The sequence below is a fragment of the Silurus aristotelis genome (assembly GCF_946808225.1).
Source record: "Silurus aristotelis genome assembly, chromosome: 10".
Taxonomy (NCBI): Eukaryota; Metazoa; Chordata; class Actinopteri; order Siluriformes; family Siluridae; genus Silurus; species Silurus aristotelis.
The window spans coordinates 29471916-29499317 of NC_139583.1; the positions used below are offsets into that span (position 1 = coordinate 29471916).

The window sequence follows — 27402 nt, forward strand, 5'->3', positions numbered from 1 at the left end:
TGTTTTGGAGCAGGGAAGAGTCCAGAAAGTGAAAAGAATCCTAAACCATCATGTCTCTCATTCCACACTTCAACACCATGCAGATCCGTCTGTGGCTCATAGCAACCGACTTCACCGTACAACAAGACGATGAGCCGAAGAGCACGTCTGAGTTCTGTACCTGTTATTTAAAAATCCATAAAATGCTATAAAACTCCCAGTGTTTCAATACTTTTCACAGACACTGTATGTATATCTAGGGAAAAAAAGTTGGAAGAACAAAATCAAGTGGAAACTCTTTCAAATATTATATACATCAAATAATGAATACAATTTCATCTGAAAATTTCGAAACACAAACTTGTTGCATAACTTTCAGTAGGAAGAAAAGGAAGATAATATATACATTCATAAATCCCAGCGATGTTAAATGCTGCATCGTGATTGGTCAGAAAGTGTTGATTAATTCTCTATAACAGCAGTTTAACAGGAACAGTAGCGCAGGTTAATATTAACGCTTTCATCCGGATACGTTATTGTTTTTAGGGAAACGGCTCGTTCACAGGGATGCTGTTCATGTGGTGATGTTTTCTGTGAGATGTTTATTTGACATCTATGGAAGGAGTCTCCAGTGTCAAAGTGAAATGTGTTTTATTTTAATGAGAGAAATAAAGAAAAAGCTGGTGAGGGAACAAATGTTTATAGCTGCTATAACGTAAGTGAGAAGTGGGAAATCTGTTGTCAGATCATTGTGAGTAGTAAAACGCATGCTGTTACAGGAAAACTAAATCAACGTTAGATAACAGTACATACGTATGTCGTACATTTGATTACGGTGCAAAGGCAAAACTATTTTTTCCGGAGAAAAACGATTTCATCATCATTCATCATTCCTGTTTCTTTGTAATTCAAGTGAAAAATGAAATTAGCGATGGATTTGGTTTTGTCCGTTATCCAAAAGCTTTGCTTGATGAGCAAATAGAATGCCGGTGTAGGAAAGGAGAACAAGCTGTATAAACAGGCAGGCTTTTCATAAAACACATACACCTTTAAGTTCCTTATAAGGAATGGAAGTTTCCGGTTTTACTGGTAACCAAAAAATCAGTGAGGAAGGAGTTCATTATCTGCAGAGTGCAGTTTGTTCTCCGGTCCTGCAGGGGGAGCTCTAGACCTGGAACTCAAACATGTCCGCTTGCTTTTTGGCTAGCTTGGCGACCTCATCGCGGATGGCCTGGACCAGAGCCGAGGTGGAGAGCGTGATGGGGGTGATCACGTCTGTGGGGTCGGTGGAGAGCGAGAACGGCTGATCGGGTTCCACCTGAGGAGGAGACACTGCCTGGCTCGAGGTCCACTGGAACACACTTCCTCGAGGGTAACGTGGGTTTGGAAATGCTTCAGCGTATCCTGGCAATGGAACCTGCAGCAAAAAATTTAGCTTTTTTTTAAAGAAGAAAAAAAATAGAAACAAGATATATGCAAATCTACACGCAAAATAGCAGCCATAAAACACACATTTCCTCACCAGGGTTACATTTATAGCTGCTATAATGTAAGAAATACATTTCGATATTCACATTAGTGGTCGACTGGTTTGGGTTTTTCTCTGACTGATGACTATATTTAGAAATCAAGGAAGCTGATGGCTGATATTTGATACTGATATTTTTGGCCGATGCGTTTGGCTAATTTTCTTTTTTTCTCCCTTCATCTCATAAAATCCAACAGTTAATTAATAAGATGTGATACAGAAAATCGCTTGAATTAAACAGTTATTAAACCCCACAAGCCTCTCCAATCCATGCACTTGTTGGCAGGTTTTGGTTAACCCCAGAAACACCACACTGAAGATCACATTTTAGGACTGTTTCATTTGTGGTGTGAAAGAGTCACGTACGGAATCGGTCCACGGTGTCGACACGTCCTCAGGCTCCGGGGGATACGACATCCACGAGGGACTGTGATAGGAGGAAGGAGGAGTGGAGAGAAAGTATCCGGGGTAGCCCTGCCTGCTGGTCGGGATGGCGTACACGGCGGTCATCGGGTTTCCTGTGAGACACGTAAAATGACGTGTTAGTGCTGTTAATAATCACACTCTTGCTCTCACATCTCTTTTCTGTCTCTCAGATACTTGGGTGTGGATTTGGTAGTCCATAAAAATGAATATATTGTAAATGTATTTATTGAGTCACATACACACCTGAGTGGTTGAGTACAGGCTCGGTGTTGATGGGTGGGAGTGGTCCTCTGCTGATTGGCACGTATGTGTTGTTGTCCTGCTGACTCTGCATGTCTGGCACCGAAGATTGAGAGCTCGGAGCTTTTGGCCCAACATCAGAAGAAGACCTGAGGAAATGTAGAACATGCATCTACTTAATTTAACCACTAGATGGGAGAGTAGGAACAGAAATATTTGACGGGCTTTGAACTCGCACCTCTGCAGTGAGCTTCTGGGCACTGGGCCGGTTCTCGGAGGAACAGGAGGAGGAGGAGGCGAATCTGTGTCTGTGACCATCTCTGGGAGTTGAGTGAACCTGAAAGTCTAAACAGTGCAGTAACATCATGTAATGTATTAAGAGGAATTTATTGATGATGTAATGTATGGGGGGGGAATAAAATGCATTAAGAGGGATTTACTGATGATGTAATGCATGGGGGGGGGGGGTAAGTGATGATGTAATGTATTAGGAGGGTTTTAGTGATGATGTAATGTATTGGGGGTAAGTGGTGATGTAATGTATTAGGAGGGATTTAGTGATGATGTAATGTATTAGGGGTAAGTGGTGATGTAATGTATTAGGAGGGATTTAGTGATGATGTAATTTATTAAGGGTAAGTGGTGATGTAATGTATTAGGGGTAAGTGGTGATGTAATGTAATAGGAGGGATTTAGTGATGATGTAATGTATTAGGGGTAAGTGGTGATGTAATGTATTAGGAGGGATTTAGTAATGATGTAATGTATTAGGGGTAAGTGGTGATGTAATGTATTAGGAGGGATTTAGTGATGATGTAATGTATTAGGGGTAAGTGGTGATGTAATGTATTAGGAGGGATTTAGTGATGATGTAATTTATTAGGGGTAAGTGGTGATGTAATGTATTAGGGGTAAGTGGTGATGTAATGTAATAGGAGGGATTTAGTGATGATGTAATGTATTAGGGGTAAGTGGTGATGTAATGTATTAGGAGGGATTTAGTAATAATGTAATGTATTAGGGGTAAGTGGTGATGTAATGTATTAGGGGTAAGTGATGATGTAATGTATTAGGGGTAAGTGGTGATGTAATGTATTAGGAGGGATTTAGTGATGATGTAATATATTAGGAGGGATTTAGTGTTGATGTAATGTATTAGGGGTAAGTGGTGATGTAATTTATTAGGAGGGATTTAGTGATGATGTAATGTATTTGGAGAGTTTTAGTGATGATGTAATGTATTAGGAGGGTTTTAGTGATGATGTAATGTATTTGGAGAGTTTTAGTGGTGATGTAATGTATTAGGAGGGATTTAGTGATGATGTAATTTATTAGGGGTAAGTGGTGATGTAATGTATTAGGGGTAAGTGGTGATGTAATGTATTAGGAGGGATTTAGTGATGATGTAATGTATTAGGGGTAAGTGGTGATGTAATGTATTAGGAGGGATTTAGTGATGATGTAATTTATTAGGGGTAAGTGGTGATGTAATGTATTAGGGGTAAGTGGTGATGTAATGTAATAGGAGGGATTTAGTGATGATGTAATGTATTAGGGGTAAGTGGTGATGTAATGTATTAGGAGGGATTTAGTAATGATGTAATGTATTAGGGGTAAGTGGTGATGTAATGTATTAGGGGTAAGTGGTGATGTAATGTATTAGGGGTAAGTGGTGATGTAATGTATTAGGGGTAAGTGGTGATGTAATGTATTAGGAGGGATTTAGTGATGATGTAATGTATTAGGAGGGATTTAGTGTTGATGTAATTTATTAGGGGTAAGTGGTGATGTAATGTATTAGGGGTAAGTGGTGATGTAATGTAATAGGAGGGATTTAGTGATGATGTAATGTATTAGGGGTAAGTGGTGATGTAATGTATTAGGAGGGATTTAGTGATGATGTAATGTATTAGGAGGGATTTAGTGATGATGTAATTTATTAGGGGTAAGTGGTGATGTAATGTATTAGGGGTAAGTGGTGATGTAATGTAATAGGAGGGATTTAGTGATGATGTAATGTATTAGGGGTAAGTGGTGATGTAATGTATTAGGAGGGATTTAGTAATGATGTAATGTATTAGGGGTAAGTGGTGATGTAATGTATTAGGGGTAAGTGGTGATGTAATGTATTAGGGGTAAGTGGTGATGTAATGTATTAGGGGTAAGTGGTGATGTAATGTATTAGGGGTAAGTGGTGATGTAATGTATTAGGAGGGATTTAGTGATGATGTAATGTATTAGGAGGGATTTAGTGTTGATGTAATGTATTAGGGGTAAGTGGTGATGTAATGTATTAGGAGGGATTTAGTGATGATGTAATGTATTTGGAGAGTTTTAGTGATGATGTAATGTATTAGGAGGGTTTTAGCGATGATGTAATGTATTCTGAGGGTTTTAGTGATGATGTAATGCAGTTGCTATCTGAAAAAATTTAGCTTTTGCTTTAAAAGCTTACCGGTTTGCTCAGGCTACACTGATAGAGATCATGGCCATAGGCCGGAACCCACTGTAGTCCACCTTGGGTGTGGTTAATGGTGTCGGGTGCGCTAGTTGGCCCCTCAGAGTAGGGAATAGAAGGCCCGGGGCTGTAAGGGCTAATGGCCTGGTGCTGCTGGTGGTACTGGTGCCTCCTGCTGGATGAGGTATGACCTGCTGAAGCAAGGCTGAAGGCCTCCTCTAACAGCAGATGCATCTGCTGACGTACCTCATCTATGGAGGGCTGTGAGCTCAATGTGGATGTCTCCGAATGACCTTTGGCCTGCCGGCCATAGCCATAGTGACGGCGAGCAGCCAAGCCGTCCACGTCGGTCTCCGCAATGATTTCAGGCTCCGTCTGAGAACATATCAGGAACATATTCAGCTACTTTCATTTTACGGAGATACCACAAACAAACCTGTCCACTCCAAAAGAAATCCAGAAGAATCGATAATAAGACAAATGAAACATTATCAGGGACATAATCAGGGACTTATCATAAACACAAACTGCTTAACCTCCTTTCATCCACTAGGAGTTATAGGGCCATTTATACCAGACCTGGCAGATTCAAGGCCGGCATTTTACCTACAACCATCTTCACACTGAATTCTATACTTCATCATTGGGATACTGATCTCTCTCTGATGCTTTTATTCATTTTAGTGCCTACAATCAACATGCAGTTTTGCTCCCCCTGTTCAACTGGTATAATCTCTTTATAACAAAACCTGTATATCCTTGTGAATTTATACCTTTTTTTAGTTTATTTTTATATAATTACATTTACTGCATTTGGCAGATGGCTTCATCCAGAATGACTTACAACTGAGCAGTTGAGGGTTAAGAGCCTTGCTCAAATATATATTAGAGATCTCCATAACTGAGGCCGAAGCGAATCGCATCTCTACACATAGCCAACAATAAGCTACATTAAAGATCCATATAAAGCAACTAACAATTCTGCTTTTCAATCCAATATGGTACAGATATTTTGCTTTTATTTATTTGGTTTAGAAAGACAGCAATTTATAAAAGTTGACTGACTTCTAATGCATGGCCCTTTCACAAACAGGCCTTTGTAGTCAAAGATAAAAGATTAAATAAAACCAGATGTTCTTTTCATGCTCTGTCTTCAGAAAGATGGAGCTCTACCTCTGCCATGTTAATCTCCATTCTATGTGTTGTGTTAGGTCATATTCATGTAGCAGCAGTGGTGCTGAGAGAACCTATCCATCCATCCATCCATCCATCCATCCATCCATCCATCCATCCATCCATCCATCCATCCATCCATCCATCCATCCATCCATCCATCCATCCATCCATCCATCCATCCATCCATCCATCCATCCATCCATCCATCCATCCATCCATCCATCCATCCATCTATCTATCTATCTATCTATCTATCTTGATGTATCTATCTGTCTTGATGCTAATTTATTCCAGCCTCCTCTGCTGCTAGAATCATTCATTATTAATTGCTTTCCCTAATAATATCGGTGTTGAATGAACCCTGAGCTGGTGTAAGAGATTCTTTGATTTTGCTGCTTAAACAACATTGAGAGAACAGTATTTATTTATCACTTGCCTTGGCTCCGCCTCCTTTGATTAATAGCCGGGACAGAGCTCATAAATGCAGAGTTAGTGCCGTAATGAAAAACGAAGCTCATCTGCAGTCTACTGCAGGTGTGTGTGTGTGTGTGTGTGTGTGTGTGTGTGTGTGTGTGTGTGTGTGTGTGTGTGTGTGTGTGTGTGTGAAATCTCTCTTTCTCTGCATTTATCCACCTCAGTCCACCATCTTTCTCCTTCCTATTCTGCCTCGTTTTCATGTCACAGGAAATCAGGCGCACTGCATGCTGGGACTCATAAATCAGCTTGTGCTCAAGGTTCTGCAGTAATCTCTGATGGATTCTCTCACTCTCTCATCAGGAGATCCAGCTGCATTGGGTTTTACTGGCTGGTGCACCAGTGGCACAAATATTACAGCTGGGAGAAAATTCCTGCAGCCAAGTGCTGCCATTTTATAACAACTTCAATAAAGTTCATACTGAAACAACATCAGAAATGTCTTATTTAAACAAAATACAAGTTTGTGTACATTGTGTACAGATTGTGTGCATTTCTCTTCAGCATTCAGATGTGTATTAAATGTTTAATAATGAATGAAATTAGATTAGTTTTAAAGCTAATAATTCCCCATAAAAAAAAGCTTCCTGTGTATCATTGACTGAAATCACTGAAAAGCCAAACGTTTCCTGAAGAGGGCGCTAACACTCGAACAGCAGCTGAAAAACCAAAGAAATGTTTACTATTTCTGATCCTGTTTTGTTCGTAGGGAAATGATAGCTGGAATTTTCCAAACCATTCAGTTCAAATAACTGGAATTTGTGTATTTGTGTTTCTTTATTTCTTTATTTCTTTACTTTGTAGAAGATTGATCTCTATTTATGTTTCTATGATTAAAAAAGTGCCTATTAAAAGTGTATTAAAGCTCTTTAGAAAGTTTCTGAGTTAGCTAGTACATTTAGCTAGCCCACTCAGCCTGGATAAAGAATGGTTGTACAATATGAAACCCCTTACATTTCCTTACACCAATGTAAGTGAAATTAATACACTCTTAATTCACTGTTCTGCTCATTTCATGTAATGGTTTATTTATAAAGACCTGTGAACTTGTTAGGATGAGGGTGCAACAGCAATGTGGGCATGGCTGGGATGGAAGAGTAATTAGGATGTGGGCATGGTTGGGATATCGTGTGGCTGGGATGGGGGCATGGTTGGGATGTCGTGTGGCTGGGATGGGGGCGTAGTTGGGATGGTAATATGCCTGGGATGGGGGCATGGTTCGGATGGTAGTGTGGCTGGGATGGGGCATGGTTAGGATATCATGTGGCTGGGATGTGGGCATGGTTGGGATGTTGTGTGGCTGGGATGTGGGCATGGTTGGGATGGTAATATGCCTGGGATGGGGGCATGGTTCGGATGGTAGTGTGGCTGGGATGGGGCATAGTTAGGATATCATGTGACTGGGATGTGGGCATGGTTGGGATGTCGTGTGGCTGGGATGGGGGCATGGTTGGGATGGTAATATGCCTGGGATGGGGGCATGGCTCGGATGGTAGTGTGGCTGGGATGTGGGCATGTTTGGGATGTCGTGTGGCTGGGATGGGGGCATGGTTTGGATGGTTGTGTGGCTGGGATGTGGGCATGTTTGGGATGCCGTGTGGCTGGGATGTGGGCATGGTTGTGATGCCATGTGGCTGGGATGGGGGCATGGTTGGGATGGTAGTGTGGCTGGGATGGGGGCATGGTTGGGATGGTAGTGTGGCTGGGATGTGGGCATGTTTGGGATGTCGTGTGGTTGGGATAGGGGCATGGTTGGGATGGTAGTGTGGCTGGGATGGGGGCATGGTTGGGATGGTAGTGTGGCTGGGATGGGGGCATGGTTGGGATGGTAGTGTGCCTGGGATGGGGGCATGGTTGTGATGGTAGTGTGGTTGGGATGGGGGCATGGTTGGGATGGTAGTGTGGCTGGGATGGGGGCATGGTTGAGATAGTAGTGTGGCTGGGATGGGGGCATGGTTGGGATGGTAGTGTGCCTGGGATGGGGGCATGGTTGTGATGGTAGTGTGGTTGGGATGGGGGCATGGTTGGGATGGTAGTGTGGCTGGGATGGGGGCATGGTTGAGATAGTAGTGTGGCTGGGATGGTGGCATGGTTGGGATGGTAGTGTGGCTGGAATGGGGCATGGTTGGGATGGTAGTGTGGCTGGGATGGGGGCATGGTTGGGATGGTAGTGTGGCTGGGATGGGGGCATGGTTGGGATAGTAGTGTGGCTAGGATGGGGGCATGGTTGGGTTGGTAGTGTGGCTGGGATGGGGGCATGGTTGAGATGGTAGTGTGGCTGGGATGGGGGCATGGTTGGGATAGTAGTGTGGCTAGGATGGGGGCATGGTTGGGATGGTAGTGTGGCTGGGATGGGGGCATGGTTGGGATGGTAGTGTGGCTGGGATGGGGGCATGGTTGGGATACTAGTGTGGCTAGGATGGAGGCATGGTTGGGATGGTAGTGTGGCTGGGATGGGGGCATGGTTGGGATGGTAGTGTGGCTGGGATGGGGCATGGTTGGGATGGTAGTGTCACTTGGATAGGAAATGAATTTAGTGTAGATTTAGGATTTGGCTATACCCAGATTTATAGAATTTTGAATGTTTGGATCTTTTTTAACCCATTACTTATCAATTATTTTTTTCCATCCTCTCCTATATGATATACCTCAAGCTGTAGAATGAAATGTATGATGCTCTTTTACCTTTTCCTTTTGTCACTGAAATACAATAGCTTAATTTAATAGTAGTAGTAAAGATTAGCATTACTCACATCATAGCCACTGTTGCGGATGCCTTTCCGGGGTCGTTCTCTCATCACCAGCAGATCCATCTCGGTTCCTCCAGGACTCGGGCTGTTTAATGATTGTCTGCTCCGATATGCTGGATATTTTACTTCAGAGTGTCTGCATTTAATACACACATGGCAATATGTGAATTAATCATTCTGATCTTAGACTTAATTGTTTTATTTTGAATTGTTCATTTTCTATAACAGCAGCCCTGACAGTGGTGCTGCAGAATATCAAAGGTTTATATGAATGTGCTTGTTCTAATACCTTATCATTACTTTAACATTTAACATTGTATGGAAGTCCTTAGCTTTGTTTTGGTCAGAAGAAAAAGCTCTAAGCTTTCCAAACTCTGTAAACATCTAGTTTGTCAGATGTTTCACAATGTAAATGTGTGCTATAGGTGATGAAGTACATTTACGTACATATATACATCCAGGACAATTAGTCCTGGAGCAATCCAGAAAAATAATGGATTAAAAGCCACATGTCGTATGAGTTTATATTTTAAATTGAATGAAGATATCATGACAAATTAGATTCCTACAAACATTTATCTGAGACTATGTCTGAAATTTTTTTTCCCTCCTGCTGTTTGAGAGCCACCTGCTAAATTCATACTCTATTCATCTATTCAGGACTTCTGTTGTGTTCAACTCAGTTCATTCACCATCTATACACAAAATTCACTGATTGCATCATCAGCATATGTGTGTTCACGAAGCCTAGATCTGTCCATCACACCATTACGCATCGCACACAAGCATGAAATTAGCTAAAGGAGGCTAAAAAAGCTTGTTTCATATTGACAGCTGGATCAGATATCCTTTAGTGAGTGTAAGCCGGAGCTGTTAGCTGACCCAGATGTCTTTGCATTGCTAAATAAATTGAAGGAAATGTGAAGAAAAGCAGAATCATGGCCTTGTGTCTGGGTTTAATGGTTGGATTACACCAGGCCTGGGGATAAACTCTCGTGCTGGGTGTGTAATCGTCAGTAATTGGCTGTAGTATGAGAGGGAGCTTCTGTAAGGGCCGCTGATGGTTTGCTACTTGATAAAAGGATTTGAGTAATTGGCAGACACAATTTCAAACCCCTCATCCGTCCAAAGCCACTGCATGTTTAATTTAAGAATATTCCGGCTGTTTACTTGTAAGAGTGAAACTGTCTGGATCATAAGGGACAAGATAAAAGTAATTATTGATACCTGTAGAATCAGAGGAACATCTGAATCGTATGATTATGCTGGTGTTGTGTTACACATTTTTACTTCAATTGTAGCCTTGGTTCAGAACTAAGATGGTTCTGTGCAAGACTGGTCCAGTCTATAGACTTTTAGGACATCCAAAGTTGGTGTTTCTTCATCAAAAGGAAGACTATGTGAAGTGGAGAGGTCCTGAATTTCCTCACAAACAGCACATAAACATCCAGACAGGCACAGGCATCACACAGGCAGTAACCTAAGAGCACCAGGGACCCTACAGCCATGAGGCAGCAATGATACCCTGCTGTAGTACTGTGGCCCAAGATTTTTTTATTTTTAATTGGCATCCATGATGGATTCAGGGCTTGTTTGGAGGCAGGGCACCGTAACCACAAATTCTGAACAGAATTCCATACACCATGTGCCCTCAAATTTTTCAAGTTTATGATTTTGTTGTTTTTTATTATTCCCTTTCAAATCAAATCAAATCAAATTTTATTTGTCACATCAACATACATACAGAGTACGACATGCAGTGAAATGTTTATTACGACTGTCCGGCATGAGGGAATAGAATGGGGAGAAAAATAAAACAAGGAAAAAGAAGGCAGATATATAAAGAGTATAAACCAGGGGTCACCAACTTGGACTACATGAGTAGCCCGTGGGCCTTTTCCAAAAATAGCTGTTTCCTACTTTGTTAAATCATTGTTGATAATTATTATGAGAAATCATTAACATGATCAATGTTTTTACATAGATCAGATCAAACTGAAAACTGTGTATATTAAACTGGTAGCCCTTCACATTAATTGGTACCCAAAAAGTAGCTCTCAGTTTCAAAAAGGTTGGTGACCCCTGGTATAAACAATGTAAGATATAAAATACTGTACATAAAGATATATATGAGGAAAAGTGTATATACAGGGTATGCTTATGACAGTAAACAGTAATCACATAAGGTGGTTGATGTGATTGTCCTTAAAGTGACCGTGTGCGGTGTGGTGTGGTATAAAGTGACCGTGTGCGCTGTGGTGTGGTATAAGGTGACCGTGTGCGGTGTGGTGTGGTATAAAGTGACCGTGTGCGGTGTGGTGTGGTATAAAGTGACCGTGTGCGGTGTGGTGTGGTGTGGTATAAAGTGACCGTGTGCGCTGTGGTGTGGTATAAAGTGACCGTGTGCGGTGTGGTGTGGTATAAAGTGACCGTGTGCGGTGTGGTGTGGTATAAAGTGACCGTGTGCGGTGTGGTGTGGTATAAAGTGACCGTGTGCGGTGTGGTGTGGTGTGGTATAAAGTGACCGTGTGCGGTGTGGTGTGGTATAAAGTGACCGTGTGCGGTGTGGTGTGGTATAAAGTGACCGTGTGCGCTGTGGTGTGGTATAAGGTGACCGTGTGCGGTGTGGTGTGGTATAAAGTGACCGTGTGCGGTGTGGTGTGGTATAAAGTGACCGTGTGCGGTGTGGTGTGGTATAAAGTGACCGTGTGCGGTGTGGTGTGGTGTGGTATAAAGTGACCGTGTGCGGTGTGGTGTGGTATAAAGTGACCGTGTGCGGTGTGGTGTGGTATAAAGTGACCGTGTGCGCTGTGGTGTGGTATAAGGTGACCGTGTGCGCTGTGGTGTGGTATAAAGTGACCGTGTGCGGTGTGGTGTGGTATAAAGTGACCGTGTGCGGTGTGGTGTGGTATAAAGTGACCGTGTGCGGTGTGGTGTGGTATAAAGTGACCGTGTGCGGTGTGGTGTGGTATAAAGTGACCGTGTGCGGTGTGGTGTGGTATAAAGTGACTGTGTGCTCTTTGTTCTAACTTGCTGTCCATGATGAAATCGCAGACGTGGGAACGTCACCAGTTACACCAATTGTCTCAAAACTTTTTGATAAGACCTCATATAATAGTATCAACAAAAGCAGAAACAGGAAGTAATATGGCGATTCAATCCAAACACATTCTGTACACAGTGTCACACTGTCTGTACACAGCCTCAAGGTAATTACCAGAGATAGGTTCTCCACGTTAGACCATTTGCCCGTTTCCATTCATACCAAATATCAATCTAAGTCTATTGAAACAGGGGTTAGACCTCAGGTAAGAAAATATATGGCAATAAGAAAACACTTAGATACGTGATCTTTTTATATATTTGCACATTTCTTTTCTTTGCTGCTGTTACACAGAAATTTCCCCACTGTGGGACGAATGAAGGTATGTCTTATCTTATCTTATCTTATCTTATCTTATCTTATCTTATCTTATCTTATCTTATCTTATCTTATCTTATCTGATCTTATCTTATCTTATCTTGGTTGATCTTATCTGATCTTATAAGATAATAATGATGGTGTATGATGACACACTAACCTCCTGCGAGATTTGACATAAGTGGAGCTCCGGTCATCCTCATACTCCGGCGTTCTGCTGGACGGCCGTGTAACCGGTGTGCGTTCGGCTTTCTCACTTTCGTGTCTCGGAGGTTTGGAGCTTGCGTTGTTCTCGCCCGATGGGAAGTCGTAGTAACCTTTCCTCTTGGCTTTTAGCCTCAACTTGTTTCTGTAATGCTCAATGTCTGACTTCTGCTTCAGAGCCAAATTCACCTGAGGAGAGGGAAAGAAAAGGGAGGGAAAGAGAAAAAGGGATGGAGAGAGAGGGGGGGGGGGAGTGGTTTATCCAAAAGCACTAAATAAAAGAAAGAAGAAAGAAGAGCACTAAATCCTTGATTTCCCATTGGTCAACTTAATTTACAAGCTCAAGGGAAATAGGTCATAGATTTTTTTTTTAAATGCTAATTTTAGCGAACAAGACCAGAATACAGTAGACATGCACTGGGTGCGTTTGTTTACTGCATGAGATCTGGAGCATAAACCCGCTGTTACATATTCGGTTCCTAAGAAAAAAGAAATCAACACATTCTGACTAATAAAAATCCTTCAGTGGAACCTCTCTGAGATGATGAAGAAACCATTGGAGGAACCAGACTCTAAAGGGAAGCCATGGTTATTTAGGTAAAACCAAATGTCCACTCATTAGAGTTCAGTCATCATTGAGGTTATCAGCTGTTCACTGATAGACACTTAAGTGCAAAACTTTTCATGGTATTTGCAGCCTTAAACCATTGTAGCAAATCACAGTCCAAATCATAGTTCAGCTTAAGTAGTTGAGCTTAAGCCTGCACAGTAACCTCAAGTAACATAGGCTGTGTACAGAATGTGGAGAACATCCACAGAACTCCATTCAGAAGCAAGGCACTGATAACTGAGGCTACGTCCACATCCAATCAGAGCAGTTCGAAAGATTATTGATTAGGCGCTGCATTCATACTGAGACAGTGTTTCTGTCCAGCAAAACCTTTCCATAAACACTTAATGAAGACGCCTGAAGATGCCATTTTCATGCTTGTTGTAGTGTGAATGTAGATTTTCAAGAACAAAGAGGTATTTGTAGTCACATGACCACATTCGACCATAAAAGCCTGAAATTGTTGTGTCACTTTCTACTACATTAAAATTTATTTTAAAAAAAAGAAGGGAAATTCATTCTCACCTGTGAAAGAGACGAATAAAAGTAAATAAACGTCGAGTAGAAACAAATGCATGACGCTTCTCACATAAAAAAAAAAAAGTTTTTTTGGTTGATTCATTTACCTCTGGATGAAGTAGAAGATGGTTCCACAATTCAAGAACTTGAGAGAATGGATTTGGACTGTAATCAATATCAGCAGTCTGCTACAATGTGATCAGGACCACAGTTTGCATTTCAGCACCGATTACTGAACAGTTCACCAACAGTTATAGATCTGTAATAAACTGACATTCAGTGTTGAGGATGAGGACGGGTTTCATTTTGATTCTGGTTCCTCTCAAGGTTTAGGGATGAACTTATAATTATAAGGAACAAACTTATAGGCACTAAACTTATACACTCCAAATGTATAACCTCTTTATCGCTATACTGCTACTTTGAGACAATGTCTATTGAACCCAAATGAATTGATGAAGGCAAAACCCATAACAAGCAGCACTAAAGAATCTGTACTGTTTGGTGAAACAACCTCTGCCATGAGGTTACAGCCATAAATTGATTTTTCAGCAGGATAATTAGCATCAATTAACAGAAATGGCTTAAGGATAGAAAATGTTTTAATACAATTATAACCTGTTAGAATCTCCAAAGGAAACACAGCAGCACTTTTCATGGGTGCCGATAATCCTAAAAAATGTTTTAATAATTTTTTACCTCGCCATTCAGGACGGCTGAATCTTGACTGCGGTCAGAAGAGGCAGGTTGCGAGTATGCCGGCGGGGCTGCGATCTGCTTTACGGAGATGAGCTGCAGAGATCCTGATGACGTGTCATATGGATCTACCAAATCACACACACATCATGAACTCACACCTTTCTCAGCATTTGAAACTCTGTGTCATTGTGCTGTGTTGTGCCCTGTGTTGAAAAGTGGTATTGCACTTATAGGAATCCTTTTATACGAGATGGAATTGGAAAGTTTCGAGACTAGTTTTGTAACACGCCATCAGATGACAGCTCAAGGCTGCATGCACAGTCACAGGGAGCACCGACCTTCATGAGTCAGTGTGCCAAAAGAAATCATCCTATATACATCTGGAGCAGTATTCTGACCACGTGCGCACTCACATGTGAGTTTCTCAATGGAAACGACACAATCTCACTTCCGCACCCACACTACTCGCCAGATTTGGCTCCTACAGACTTCGCCCTCTTACCAAAGCTGAAGGTCCAGCTCTAAGGTTGCTGTTTTGACACCGTTGTGGAGATCCAGTGTGAATCCCAGAAGGTGCTTGACACGCTTTGAAAGGAAGACTTCCAGGACACATTTCAGAAGTGGCAGCTAACCCTAACCCCGTAATGCTGTGCAAGCAGACTATTTTGAAGGTTATAGTTTGAAAATTTAGATAAATAAAGTACTTTCTTGTAAACATTTTAAGAAGTTACTAAAAGTTACTAGAAGTTTCTTCGAGGCTCAAAACTTATTGATACTAACTCATATATTTTATAGCAGTAACCCCTTTTTCTGAAGTCTGTGTATCAGTCTCACTTGAAACACGTGAAGCACGTGAAACACGCTCATTATTACAGAGAAGGAAAAAGACATGATTGTTTCTGAGATTCATCAGTAGATGTTCCTCTCCCGTTGTACCTGTAAGGTCAGACGCAGTGTGTGTCGGCGGAGGAAGTCGAGGCAGCATATGGCTGCGACGGTGTTCTCTACACACTCCCTGCAACACTAACGCAGCGTGCGGGAGAACTCTACATGACAGCTAATTACGTGCGAGGAAAGCATCTGTTTTTCTCAGATAGTGTGTGATCCTGCGTGAAGAGAGATGTGTGTGTGTGTGTGTGTGTGTGTGTGTGTGTGTGTGTGTGTGTGTGTGTGTGTGTGTGTGTGTGTGTGTGTGTGTGTTCTCTATCTCACCTGTCCTCTTCTTACTTTCCTCCTTCGTGAGGTTTTGCTGTGTGGAGATTTTCTTCACCGAGGATCCTCGCACTGAGACGGGCCTCACCGACTCCACGCTGACCGCAGAACCGTCCTCGCTTGGCAACCTGCTGCGGGTAACCATAGCAACAAGACGCCACAGGTTTATGTGCAGGCATGCTAAAGTCACTCTGGTTTGTCTCTCAGTCTTTTTCAGTGTCTTTCTCTGACTCTATGACTCTGTCTGTCTGTCTCTGTCTGTCTCTGTCTCTCTGTGTTTCTCTGATGTTTGTCTGTTGTTATCTTTCTGTGTCTCTGTTTGACTTTTTGTCGTTCTCTGTGTCTGTCTATCTGTGTCTTTTTGTCTCTGTCTCTATGTGTTCTGTCTCTTTGATTCTGTCTATCTGTCTGTCTTTCTGTCTGACTATACCTGTCTGTTTCTATTTCATAATCTCATACTCTTTCTGTGTCTCTCTCGGTCTGTCTTTCTGTCTCTCGCTCTCTCTGTTTGTTTTTCTGTGTCTTTTTGTCTCTGTCTCTCTAAATCTCTGTCTGTGATTCTGTCGATTTCTGTCTGTCTCTTTGTCTGTCTCTCTGTCTGTCTGTCTGTCTGTCTCTCTCTCTCTCTCTCTCTCTCTCTCTCTCTCTCTCTCTCTCTCTCCTGTACACCTGAAATCTCAGATTAACTCACAAAGCAGTTTTATATATAAACCTTTTCCTAATTTCTCCACCGATGGTCTTTTTGGAGTTGGTACCGTCCGGGTGAATGACCTTGAGAGAGGCGTCCCGGATCTGGAGTGGAGCCTGAGGAAGGGGTGCGCTGTCGTCGTCCGACCCCAGCTGACCCAAATGCTGCTTCGCGTAATCGAATCCCTGCACCGGCTTCAGCAGGAACACAATCAAATATCATCAGATTATCAGGAGGAATTTATATACACAATATACACTCTATTACACACACACACACACACACACACACACACACACACACACAGATCATAAATAATTCATAAGTGTCATATGATGTTCTCGACATGCTGCTGCTCAGCTGAGGAAAATCATTACGCAGTATCTTCACAGATCCTAAACACTCACTGCATAAACTAAACATCTGATTGGACACTGATTCCAATACCAGTGTTAGCTAGCATCAGCTAACAACCATGTGTACGATAGATTTATCATAACGAGTAATGCAGATGGAATAGTGATTGGTGTAACTCTGGTGAAGTTGCTCATGTTTGCAGGGGATTCGAGCTGATTGTGTGACGTAACGTTGAGAAAAGTTCCACCAACAACATTACATTTTTTTTTTTTTTTACTAAACTTTGTCCTCCATATTTGTTTTTCTTGCTTGGCCATGTGACAAAAAGTGTACGAGTCTAAAAGGTTTGAATTATTTACCATCATCTGATGCTCAAGTAACTTTTCACAACCTTCAATTAATTAAATTAATTACAATAATTGTATTACTTTTTTAATTGATATTTAATCATTAAATAAATCTAATCAATCATCCAATCAACCAATCAATTAATTAATTGTGTTTGTTTTGTTTTAACAAACTAGTGGGTCATTTTTTTATTGAAGACTCTTCTGTTTTTTCACTTGGTGATGGAAGAGAAACTTCATTTCAGTTAAAATAAATAAATACACAAACAAACATACAAATAAACAAATACATAAATAAGGATGGTAATTTGGCAGTTAAAACATTTATAATAATAAAAGACAAATAATGTCTGATATTTTTAGTTTATCTTTGTTTACAGTTATATTTAATGTTTTCATTGATATTATAGCAGCTATAAACACTCATTCCTTTACACTTCTTCATTCTTTCTCAACGAAGTCTTCTATCCTGAAAATGTCGCAAAATTTATAGCTGCAGTTTCACATTTGACTGATCCTGACACTGGAGACTCCTTCCATGAATGTTAATTAAGTACATTTTTCCATACATGAAAATTCACCACATTAAATCCACGTTAATAAGGAAATGACTATTTTAACTATGGAAACGATAACATGAGAACGGTACATTCATATAAACAGAGCTGACTTTAGAGATTTTAGATTTACTGACCAAACAAATTTCAGAATTCAGTGTCAATGTATTCAGTGATGATTAGCTTTAGGTTTGAGTTCTATTGACACATATATAAGCAAAAAAAAAAAAAACCTGACAATAAAATTGGTTGGATTTTAGATTTTTCTAAAACATCACATTCCACATTCAGTCCCAATTCCTCTTATAAGTTTATCCACTCTTCTGGGAAGATGTTCCACTAGATTTTGTGGGGATTAATTCAGCCTTAAGTTAGTAAAGTCAGATACATAGTGCATTATACTAATACTCAGGAAAGTAAGTTGTGTCTGGATATGAAGGTTGCTTTGATTAAATAATTAAATTTTTCTAGAACTTAGAATAACTGGATTAAATTTCAAGCCCCTTTAATTAAATTAGGCCACAATTAAATCAGTAGTCACAGGAAATAAAATACATTACAGCTCATTTACTCATAGCTGTCATATTAAACGTGCACAGTGAGAAACAGCATGTACAGTAAATAAATACATTCATAAAGACAGAGTAAAACCTAATTTTAGCACTTTAAACTCATTTCCGAACAATCAACTTGAACAGATTTATAAAGAAGTATAAATAAAATAATATTTCGTTTCTGTGAAAAGTGTGGAAAGTTTTTTTATAGTGTTTGAGAGACACATTCATGTTCCTTTTGTTTCTATGCAACAAACTCAGTAAAGTAACATTCTGAAGATTTACTATGACCAAACAAATCTATAAATGTTTAGATGTTCCACTTGATTCTCATTAAAAAATCCTCCTTTTGCATGAAGAACAGTTTTACACACTCTCAGTATCTGGACACGTCGTTTCTCCAAACATTAGCTGAAAACTCACTCATGGTCTTCACTGGTTGGAGATTTGCTTCTTCATCTCAGAGCAGTTCTGTAGGATTGAGGTGTGGTGTCTGGGCAGGTGATAGATATCACTCCAGATGTCTGTCTGCTCTCTAAATAACACGTACAGAACTCAGACGTGTTTATCGCTTCGGCTCATCGACTTCTTGTACGGTGAAGTCGATCCTGATGAGCCGCAGTCCAGACGGAACTGCATGATGTTGAAGTGTGGAATAGCAGCCATGTTGTTTAGGATTCTTTTCACTTTCCGGAACCTTCACTGCTCCAAAACAACCCCAAACCATTAAACTTACACCTCCATGTGTGAGTGTGGGGGTGAGGGAGTCTGATCATATCTTCTCTCCTGTACTTCATCTTACACAAGTTCTTCTGTTAGAGACAAAAATGTTCAATTTGGACTCCACAGAACTTTTAGTCATTTACTGTCCAATTCTTGTGTTTTTGTCCTTTACTGAGTTTGTTACATAGAAAAAAACAACTCTTTTTGCAGGTGCTATAATTATAGACATTTCATTTGATTATTTTAAACTACAAATATTTAATGGAAATTAATGTTTTGCACAAAATTTGTGAACAAATGAGGTCACAGTGGGATAAAATGGGTCAGAACCTGAGAAGTGGATAATAAAAAATGTCTCATTAGATCAGATTATGTTGTTTTGTAATCGAGAAAACAAGCAAAATATCAATGAATAAATAGCAATGTTAGCAGGAGGAATCTGAAGTATAGCTGTTTTCTAATTAATTTATTAATGTACTTTTTTTTATCTTAGACAACTTGGTACCCTGTATAGCACAGACTGGCCTACTTTCACAAAAAACCTTCAGAGAATTTCTGACCTTGTTCCCAATACATACTCCACTTATTTGGGTCTTCACACACACACACACACACACACACACACACACACACACACACACACACACAAACAGAGACACAGACAAACAGCATTTTTAAGAAAGCATCACCTTGTAAACTGTCCAAGAATGTAGCAAAAGTTGTAACCCTCAGCGGTGATCAGTGTGTATTGTACCTACCTGGTGATAGTAACTCATGTCCCTCCTGTATGTCGTCTGCAGGAGAAAGAACAATGCAAAGAGCCTACATTATCTACAACATCTCTTTCTCTAGTACTCTAGTTAGCAGGTGCTAACTGCAAAATAGTGCAGGTTATAATAATAATAATGACAACAATAAAAATTAAAATAACAATAATACTATGAGGAGCATAAGGAAGGCAGAAAAGCTCCACCCAGTCTCAGTTTCTGCACCTTAACCCGTGGATTCAGGTTTCCAATTCCGTCAGTTTTAAAGTCGCTCTTGTTTTTGTGACACAGAACAGCGGTGATGATGATGATGATGATGGTGACGATGCTGATAGGAGCCAGAACAGAGGCGATGATCCAGAGGTTGTTGGAAGGGCCCTTCACCACAGCTGTATGATGAAAGGATACAAAAGTTTACGTATGTAACCATAGTTCCCTGAGGGAACGAGACGCTGCTTCGGAACATTTGGGAACGTGACTGCGTGGTCCATGCTCTGAGTAATGAGTCTAAACAGTCAAAATTGAAAACAGGCTGTCACCAACGGGGTGACGTCACGACCAGGGACTATAAAGCGTACCTGGAGAGAAGACTGCTTCAGCTTCTGTAACCGTGAAGGAAGAGACGTTCCCTTTCAGGAACTCAGGGAGCTGGCCATGTGCTGAAGCACATTCGTGGCAGGGTTTTTGAGCCAGGTCGCTGAATTGGCCGGAGGGAAGCGGGCACCGAAAAAAAAGCAGTGCTACATGCCCCCTGGCCATCCCTCCACAGGACAGGTCAGGACCTTTTTGGCTGTAGCCCTCTTCTCAGAAAAGACAGTCCTCAGATCCATCACCTCACGGGGCTTGACCCAGGGCACCGTGTGAGATGCCACAAAAGGAGAGCGTGTTGCAATGCTCTTTCTGTGCACTTGGTGGTACAAAGTGATGAGTTGGGGTTGGGGTTGGGGCTGCACCTGCCAAACAGCCGCATGAGAGCGGCATTGGAGATACTGCTGGAACGCCGCCGATTGTCTCTTGGACTCCTGGAACGTGTTAACTACCAAATAAATGGCGTCGCCAAACCGGACGTTTTGACATTGGCGTCCAGCAGCACGACTCTGTCCCTGTCTGGTATTTTGGACAGGGTAAGCCAGAGAAGTCTCTCAATGGCTATTAGGGTGGCCATAGACCAGCCGATGGCCTTAGCGGTCTCCTTTGTGGCCCGCAGAAAACTCGGAACTTTGAAAATCTCAGAAAACTGGCCACCTTGGTGTCCAAGTCAGGGAAAAATGGCAAGCCCCGAAGCGGAGGCTGTGATGCTTGCCCGAGGGAGGGGCTTTATGCTCACCGGCCGGCCAAGCTACATCGAGCTTCTGAACGGCACGTGTCACAACCTCCAGGAGCTCCTCGCTATCGGGTTCGTAAGCATGACGAACTGATTTGACTGATTAGACTCAAAGCATGGACAACGCAGTCGCGTTCCCAAAGCTTTCCGACTCAGCTTGAGTTCCTGAAAGGGAACCTACATCATCTGTCTCTGAAATCCACTATTTCATTTTCAAAGATATTGAAAGAGTGAATTAGAGCTTATTTAATATTTTTCTCATAACCAACTGCTTGCATAGATGATATGATGATATGCTTTTCCAGACTTTGTTCCACAGAACCCCAGTCCCACAGAATCCTTGTCCCACAGAAACCCACTCTCACAGAACCCCAATCCCACAGAAAGCCAGTCTTGGTCTCACAAAACACCTGTCCCACAAAATACCTTTCCCACAAAACCCCAAATTCGGTCCCACAAAACCCTAGTCCACAGAAACCCACTTTCACAGAACCCCCATCCCACAGCAAGCCAGTCTTGGTCCCACAAAACCCCAGTTTCGGTCCCACAAAACCCCAGTCCTAAAGAACCCCGGTCTCAGTCTCACAGATTACCTGCAGCACAGAGCTCAGTGAATGTCCCGCAGAATCACTGTCCCACAAAACCCCAGTCACAGTGTCACAGAATCCCAGTCTCACAGAACCCCAGTCAAGGTCCCTCAGAATCCCAGTCTTACAGAATCTCATTCCCACAGAACCCCAGTTTCAGTCCCACATAAACCCTTTCCTACAAAACCCCAATCAGGGTCCCTCAGAATCATTCTTCCCCAAAGAACCCCAGTTCTTCAGAATCCCATTCCCACTGAACCACAGCTCCAGTCCCACAGAACCCTGGTCCCAGTACTATGGAATTCCAATCCAAAAATAACCCATCAACTTTTTGTAGTTGTTCGGTGCACTAAATTTCAATAAATATTCAGATGTGATTCTAATCCTCTTTGATCCCAGTATGTGCTGATGGATGTGTTTAAGCTAATGCTTGTGTTTGTGCATGCCTGAGGCAGTGCATGTGATATGTTTCTGATATAATCCCACATCCTATGTGTTGTAGGAATTGTTCCCTGTTATAGGAGATTTATCTTTCTTGATTTCTTGCTGAGGTTCAGTGCTTCCTCCTTCTCTCTCTCCTGTGGAGAATTGAAGTGGTTTCTAGCACCTCTGAATACAAGAATGTATGTGGGGGGCTCAATCAAATCCCTGTTACATATGAAAATGGTTTAGAGGATAAGTGTAGAAACACTAATTTTCAAGCAGAATCCCTAAGCTAGCAGTTTAATCTATCAGTAAGCCAGGCAGGAGCAAAGCACTGACTTTAAGTAAGAACAGAAATAGTAACAAACCTTCAGCTTGGAGCTGGACAAAATACCCAAGTGTCAGAGCCATGGTCTGGGAGTCCACAGTGTTCAGGAATTTAGCTGCAGTTGTACCAGGGAGTGGCATTCCATTCAACTGCACGTAGTAAGTAAGTTCAGCGGGGTTTTTTGGTCCTACCACTCGCCTCATGCCAACCATCTGAGATCAAAGAGACAGCACACAGAAGAGATTAGAGAATGTGAACATTATACACCAAATTTGTCATAACTACAATCTTTGGTCCCTAGCTAGAGTCTTGCTCAGAGAGCAAGTCCATTGCTTTGAGATTCTACTGCTTCATGCTTCTCAGTCAAGGCCAATATCATCAAGACTTGTTTTGGAAAGGTTTTAAAAGTACCTGGACCATGTTTTCTTCAATGCTGATGGTGGTATTGTCTACAGTGAAGTGTGTGTGTTCATACATCTGAATTAATCCTGCATATATGGTCAAATATCTGAAGATTCATCTCTGGATTTCCTTCTCATTTGTTGGTTGTTCAAGGATGATACTAGGGTGGTCTTATTTTTAAAATAATTGAGGAGGGGGATTCCCAGGATTTGTTAAATAAATATGTAAATTATCTGGGCAAAGTCCAGACCTCTGATCCATACAGCAGTGGTTGAAGAGCATCTTGGTCTTGATGTTTATGTTTGTTTTTTTCTACATGCAATAGTTGAACAGAAACCTGACTGATTCTGCAGTGAATATTGGCTGTGGATGCCTTAACCAGTCACTCCATCCTGGTACCATTTTATTTAGACCCCATTACAGCTTAAAAATGGTTTATGATTTGTCAAGTTTCATGACTATCTGTGTTCTGCTGACACACTCTCATGGATTATTCTGTAGGTCTACAATCACTGTAGCTGATTTCTCTGTATATCCAAATCTTTACTTTCGCTATGTAAATGGACCACTGCATGATCATTGATGTTTTGTTGTGCAAGAGGACTATTTTGAAGGTGAGAGTGTGGGAACATAAATAAATAAATAAAGTACTTTATTGTACACAAAGCTCGTCTCAAAACATTTTGATACCCCCCATACCTTCATCACACAACCACAGCACACATCAAGTAATCTCAAACTGTTACATTTGATTCAGACTCAGGGTTACCTGCACAGTGTAACTGCCCACTGTGTTGGCTCGTTTAAAACGTACACCCTGCTGATGTGCTACCATGAAGAGTTCTGCCAAGCGCTGTTCCATCAGACTGGCAAAACTCTGGTACTGACCCTCCAGAGACGAGTTCTCCACATCCTGAATCACTGCACACAAACCGCAACAAAGCATGCAAGAAAGGCAGGACTACTAGTTATTTGCCTACTGTGCAGTCGTTAATCCAATCACACTGCAGCAGAACTAGCTCAAGAAATATCGACCATCCGGAAAGGCAAGCAAACCAATGAAATACAGTCTCTTTCTGATGAGATCATTACCTTCTCCTGGAGGGCACGTTCACATAAATCTATACTCACTCACATATATAGTACATCAATTTTACGATTGATCACTCTCAAGAGATATCAGTGTTAATTATGGTATCCCACCCTTATTTTAATTTTATTTGATTGTTCTGGCTACAAGGAGGGTGTCCAAACTAAAAGAGAATTACAATTACAATCCAAATCTAAGACAAGAACGAGATGTTTTGGTTATGAACACACCCATTAAGTAAAAAAAAAAGGAATATCGAATATATGTGTGATGTTTATCACACATTATACCACAGTGCTTTTGAATACTCGATTCTGATTGGTCAGAAGGTGTTGATTTGTTTACATCCCCAATTCTGAAAAAGCAGGGACATGTAAATTAAAACAGAATGCAATGATTTGCAAGTCGCATTAACCCATTATTTTACTCACAACAGAAAATAGAAACCATTTAAAAGTTACTATTTTAAGAAAAGAAATAGGGTCATTTTGACAGCAACACGTCTAAAAAGATTTGGGACAGATGCAAGAAAAGGTTAATGAGGTTAATTTGGCAACAGGTCAGTAAGATGACTGGGTCTAAATAATGTATCTTAGAGAGGCAGAGTCTCTCAGAAATAAAGATGGGCACCAATCTTCACTAATCTGAGAAAGACTGCGTCTACAAATTGTCGAACAATATCAGAAAATGTTCCTCAATGTACAATTGCAAAGACTTTAAATATCTTATCATTTACAAAATATAATATTAAAAGATTGGATAAAATCTGGGGAAATGTCTGAGCAAAATGGAAGGGTCATCTGTTGGATGGCGGTGATCTTTGGGCCCTCAGGCGGCACTGCATTTAAAACAATCTTGATTCTGTAAAGGGAAATCACTGCATGGGCTCATTAACACCTCCAGAAATCATTGTCTGTAACACAGTTTGCCATGTCTTGACGCAAAGCTTTCAGTTTTTGGTAACAAAAAATTGTCTTTATAGGTTCGACTCTTTTTTCAATGTGATCCAAAAGATGATTGCTGACTTAATGAAACAAATATAGAAAGAAAATCAACGTTTCCTGATTTGTTTCCATTTTCAGTCAATGTTACTGATAGATGTGCTCAATCACTTACCTGTGATTACCCAGAAGTCCTTGGTAGCTGCTGAGGTGTTGAGGTTATGGTACTCCAGAGCTAGGTGAGAGGACACAATACAATAATAAAATATAAAAAAATCAGGCAAAAAATCCAGATGATTAATGTAAATCCAAACTATTTTATAAATAACCCTGTAGAAGGCAGTGTAATTATAACAATCAATTACAAAGCTTTACTCCTAGAGTAAGAGAATGACTTAATTTCATTTATTTCTTCATTAAAATCATCAACTTGTATTCTCGATCACTTGCCTACAAGTTTCTTCAAACAGATCATTGCAGAAGTAATTAAACCTGTAAACCTTCCATCATCATTGGTAAATCCTTCAAACTGGCAGTTAGAACCCCCTGACATTGACCCTTGTCAGCTGTCCAACTACAGATCAATATCAGACCTCCCCTTTATCGCCAAGATTCTGGAAAAGTTTGTAGCACACCAGTTCTGCTCACATCTACTGAGGAATAACATTTTTGAAATGTATCAGTCAGGATTTCGGCCTCATTATAGCAGAGAGACGGTGTTTTGTTTTGCTCGACTTTAGTGCAGCTTTTAACACCAATTATCATAATCTCCTCCTTCCTGGACTGGAGAACGTTGTTGGAATAAAGGTAACAGCTCTCTTCTGGCTCAGGTCTTATCTGACTGATCGCTATCAGTTTGTTGATGTATATGGTAAGTTCTCCACACTCTCTGAGGTAAAGTTTGGTGTTCCACAAGGATTTGTCTTAGGCCCACTGCTTTTCTCTTTATATCTGTTGCCTCTGGGTGAAATTATACATAAACATGGTATTCACTTCCGTTGCTATGCTGATGATATACACTATATTTCAGCAATGCCAGATGAGAAAGATCTTTGACCTTAGTGTGATTATTGACTTTAGTGTTTCCTTCGAGGCTCATATGAATAATATTACCAGGATCGCCTTTTTTCACCTTAGACATATTGCTAAAATTAGAAACATGATGTTACAGAAAAAAATTTTTTTGTAACATCTAGATTAGACTACTGTAATGCTTTACTGTCTGGGTGTTGAAATAAGTGCATAAATAAATTAAAGTTTATTTTTAAGTCCTCAGTAGATATAGAAAATATGAGCACATCAGCTCTGTTTTAATCATCTACACTGCTTCCAATTACATTTCACACTGATTATAAAATACTACTACTGACGTATAAAGCACTTAATGGTCTCGAGCCTCAGTATCTGAGTGAACTTAGTGTACCAATATGATCCTTCATGCCTATTTAGATCAAAAGGTGCAGGCTATTTGTTGGTACCTCTAATAATGGAGACTTCAGCACTGGGCAGATGTTTCTCTTATAAACCCCACAGTTATGGAAAATCCTTCAAATCAGTGTTCAGGACTCAGACACAGTCTCAGTGTTCAAGTCGAGGCTGGAAACATTTATTTAGTCAAGCGGTAGATTCTGGTAGATTTTATCGGTAGATTCTGCTTAGGTAAAAGAGCAGATCTGGAGGGATCCAGGATATCGAGTGTTCGGTGAACTGGAATATTTGTATGCTGTCGTCCCCTCACTCTCACATGTTCACTCACATTTGTTGAGATGATGTGGTGGGTCATCTTTAATCCCAGAGATTTCTCATGTCGGTGTTACCTTCTGACTCTCACTTTTAGTTATGCTGCCATAGCGAGTCTTGCCAGAGTCCAAACTGCACAGTGTCCTTAACGTTTATACAACAGTGAGGTGACTTAATAATCTCTTTCTCTCTCTGTCAAGTTAAACATGCTCCTGAGGTACCAGTGACCACTGTTCCTGCCCCTCTCCTCGGGTCTACCCGCTGGGGATGGTTTCTCATCAACAGCCTGGGGATCCATGAAATTCCAGAGTAAGAACAGGAGCTTTGAGGATGGATTTGGACTGTAGTTAATGTCAACAGTCTGCTACACTGACTCAGGACTACAGCTTGGATCTGATCACCATCACTGCACCTTAACATTGTTTAGCTGTAACAAATGGACATTCTGTGCCACCCAGATAAGGATGAGGTTCCCTCTTGAATCTGGTTCCTCTCAAGGTTTCTTCCTTATGCATCTCAGTTAGTTTTTCCTCACCACAGTTACCACCGGCTTGTTCATTCTTTCTTACCACATTAGCTGTGTAAAGCTAAAATGCATTGAAATGAATAGATGCCTTCCTGTGGGCTCACCACCTGCAGGAGGGACCGTAAGGGACCGGTGCTGAGAGGATTGGGCAGCAGTCGAAGGCAGGGGCCTTGACAGCCCAATCCCTGGACACGGAGAAGTGTCTGGGGAATCTGCTTAGACTGCTGCCCCCGCGACCCGAATTACGGATAAGCGGGAGAAGATGAAATGAAAAATGAATAGATGCGTGGTATTAAAGTGAAGTGCTTTGATCCTTCAGGTTCAGAGGCGTTTCCAAATATTTCACCACGTG

General features: G+C 41.2%; 1 protein-coding gene across 1 annotated transcript in view; it reads right to left on the bottom strand.

Moving 5' to 3' along the window:
• Window positions 1-613: 613 nt before the first annotated feature.
• Window positions 614-27402, bottom strand: part of kiaa1549lb (KIAA1549-like b) — a 52974-nt gene continuing 26185 nt past the window's right edge. The window contains exons 8-22 of the mRNA XM_083552847.1: window positions 24960-25019; window positions 23523-23674; window positions 22392-22563; window positions 19915-20078; window positions 19681-19716; window positions 16409-16578; window positions 15697-15827; window positions 14485-14609; window positions 12613-12845; window positions 9035-9167; window positions 4629-5006; window positions 2412-2518; window positions 2177-2322; window positions 1874-2025; window positions 614-1396 (exon numbers count right to left, since the gene is read on the bottom strand). Of these exons, the coding sequence (XP_083408973.1) occupies window positions 1145-1396; window positions 1874-2025; window positions 2177-2322; window positions 2412-2518; window positions 4629-5006; window positions 9035-9167; window positions 12613-12845; window positions 14485-14609; window positions 15697-15827; window positions 16409-16578; window positions 19681-19716; window positions 19915-20078; window positions 22392-22563; window positions 23523-23674; window positions 24960-25019 (2411 nt within the window). The 3' untranslated portion in view covers window positions 614-1144. The remainder of the gene's footprint in view (window positions 1397-1873; window positions 2026-2176; window positions 2323-2411; window positions 2519-4628; window positions 5007-9034; window positions 9168-12612; window positions 12846-14484; window positions 14610-15696; window positions 15828-16408; window positions 16579-19680; window positions 19717-19914; window positions 20079-22391; window positions 22564-23522; window positions 23675-24959; window positions 25020-27402) is intronic.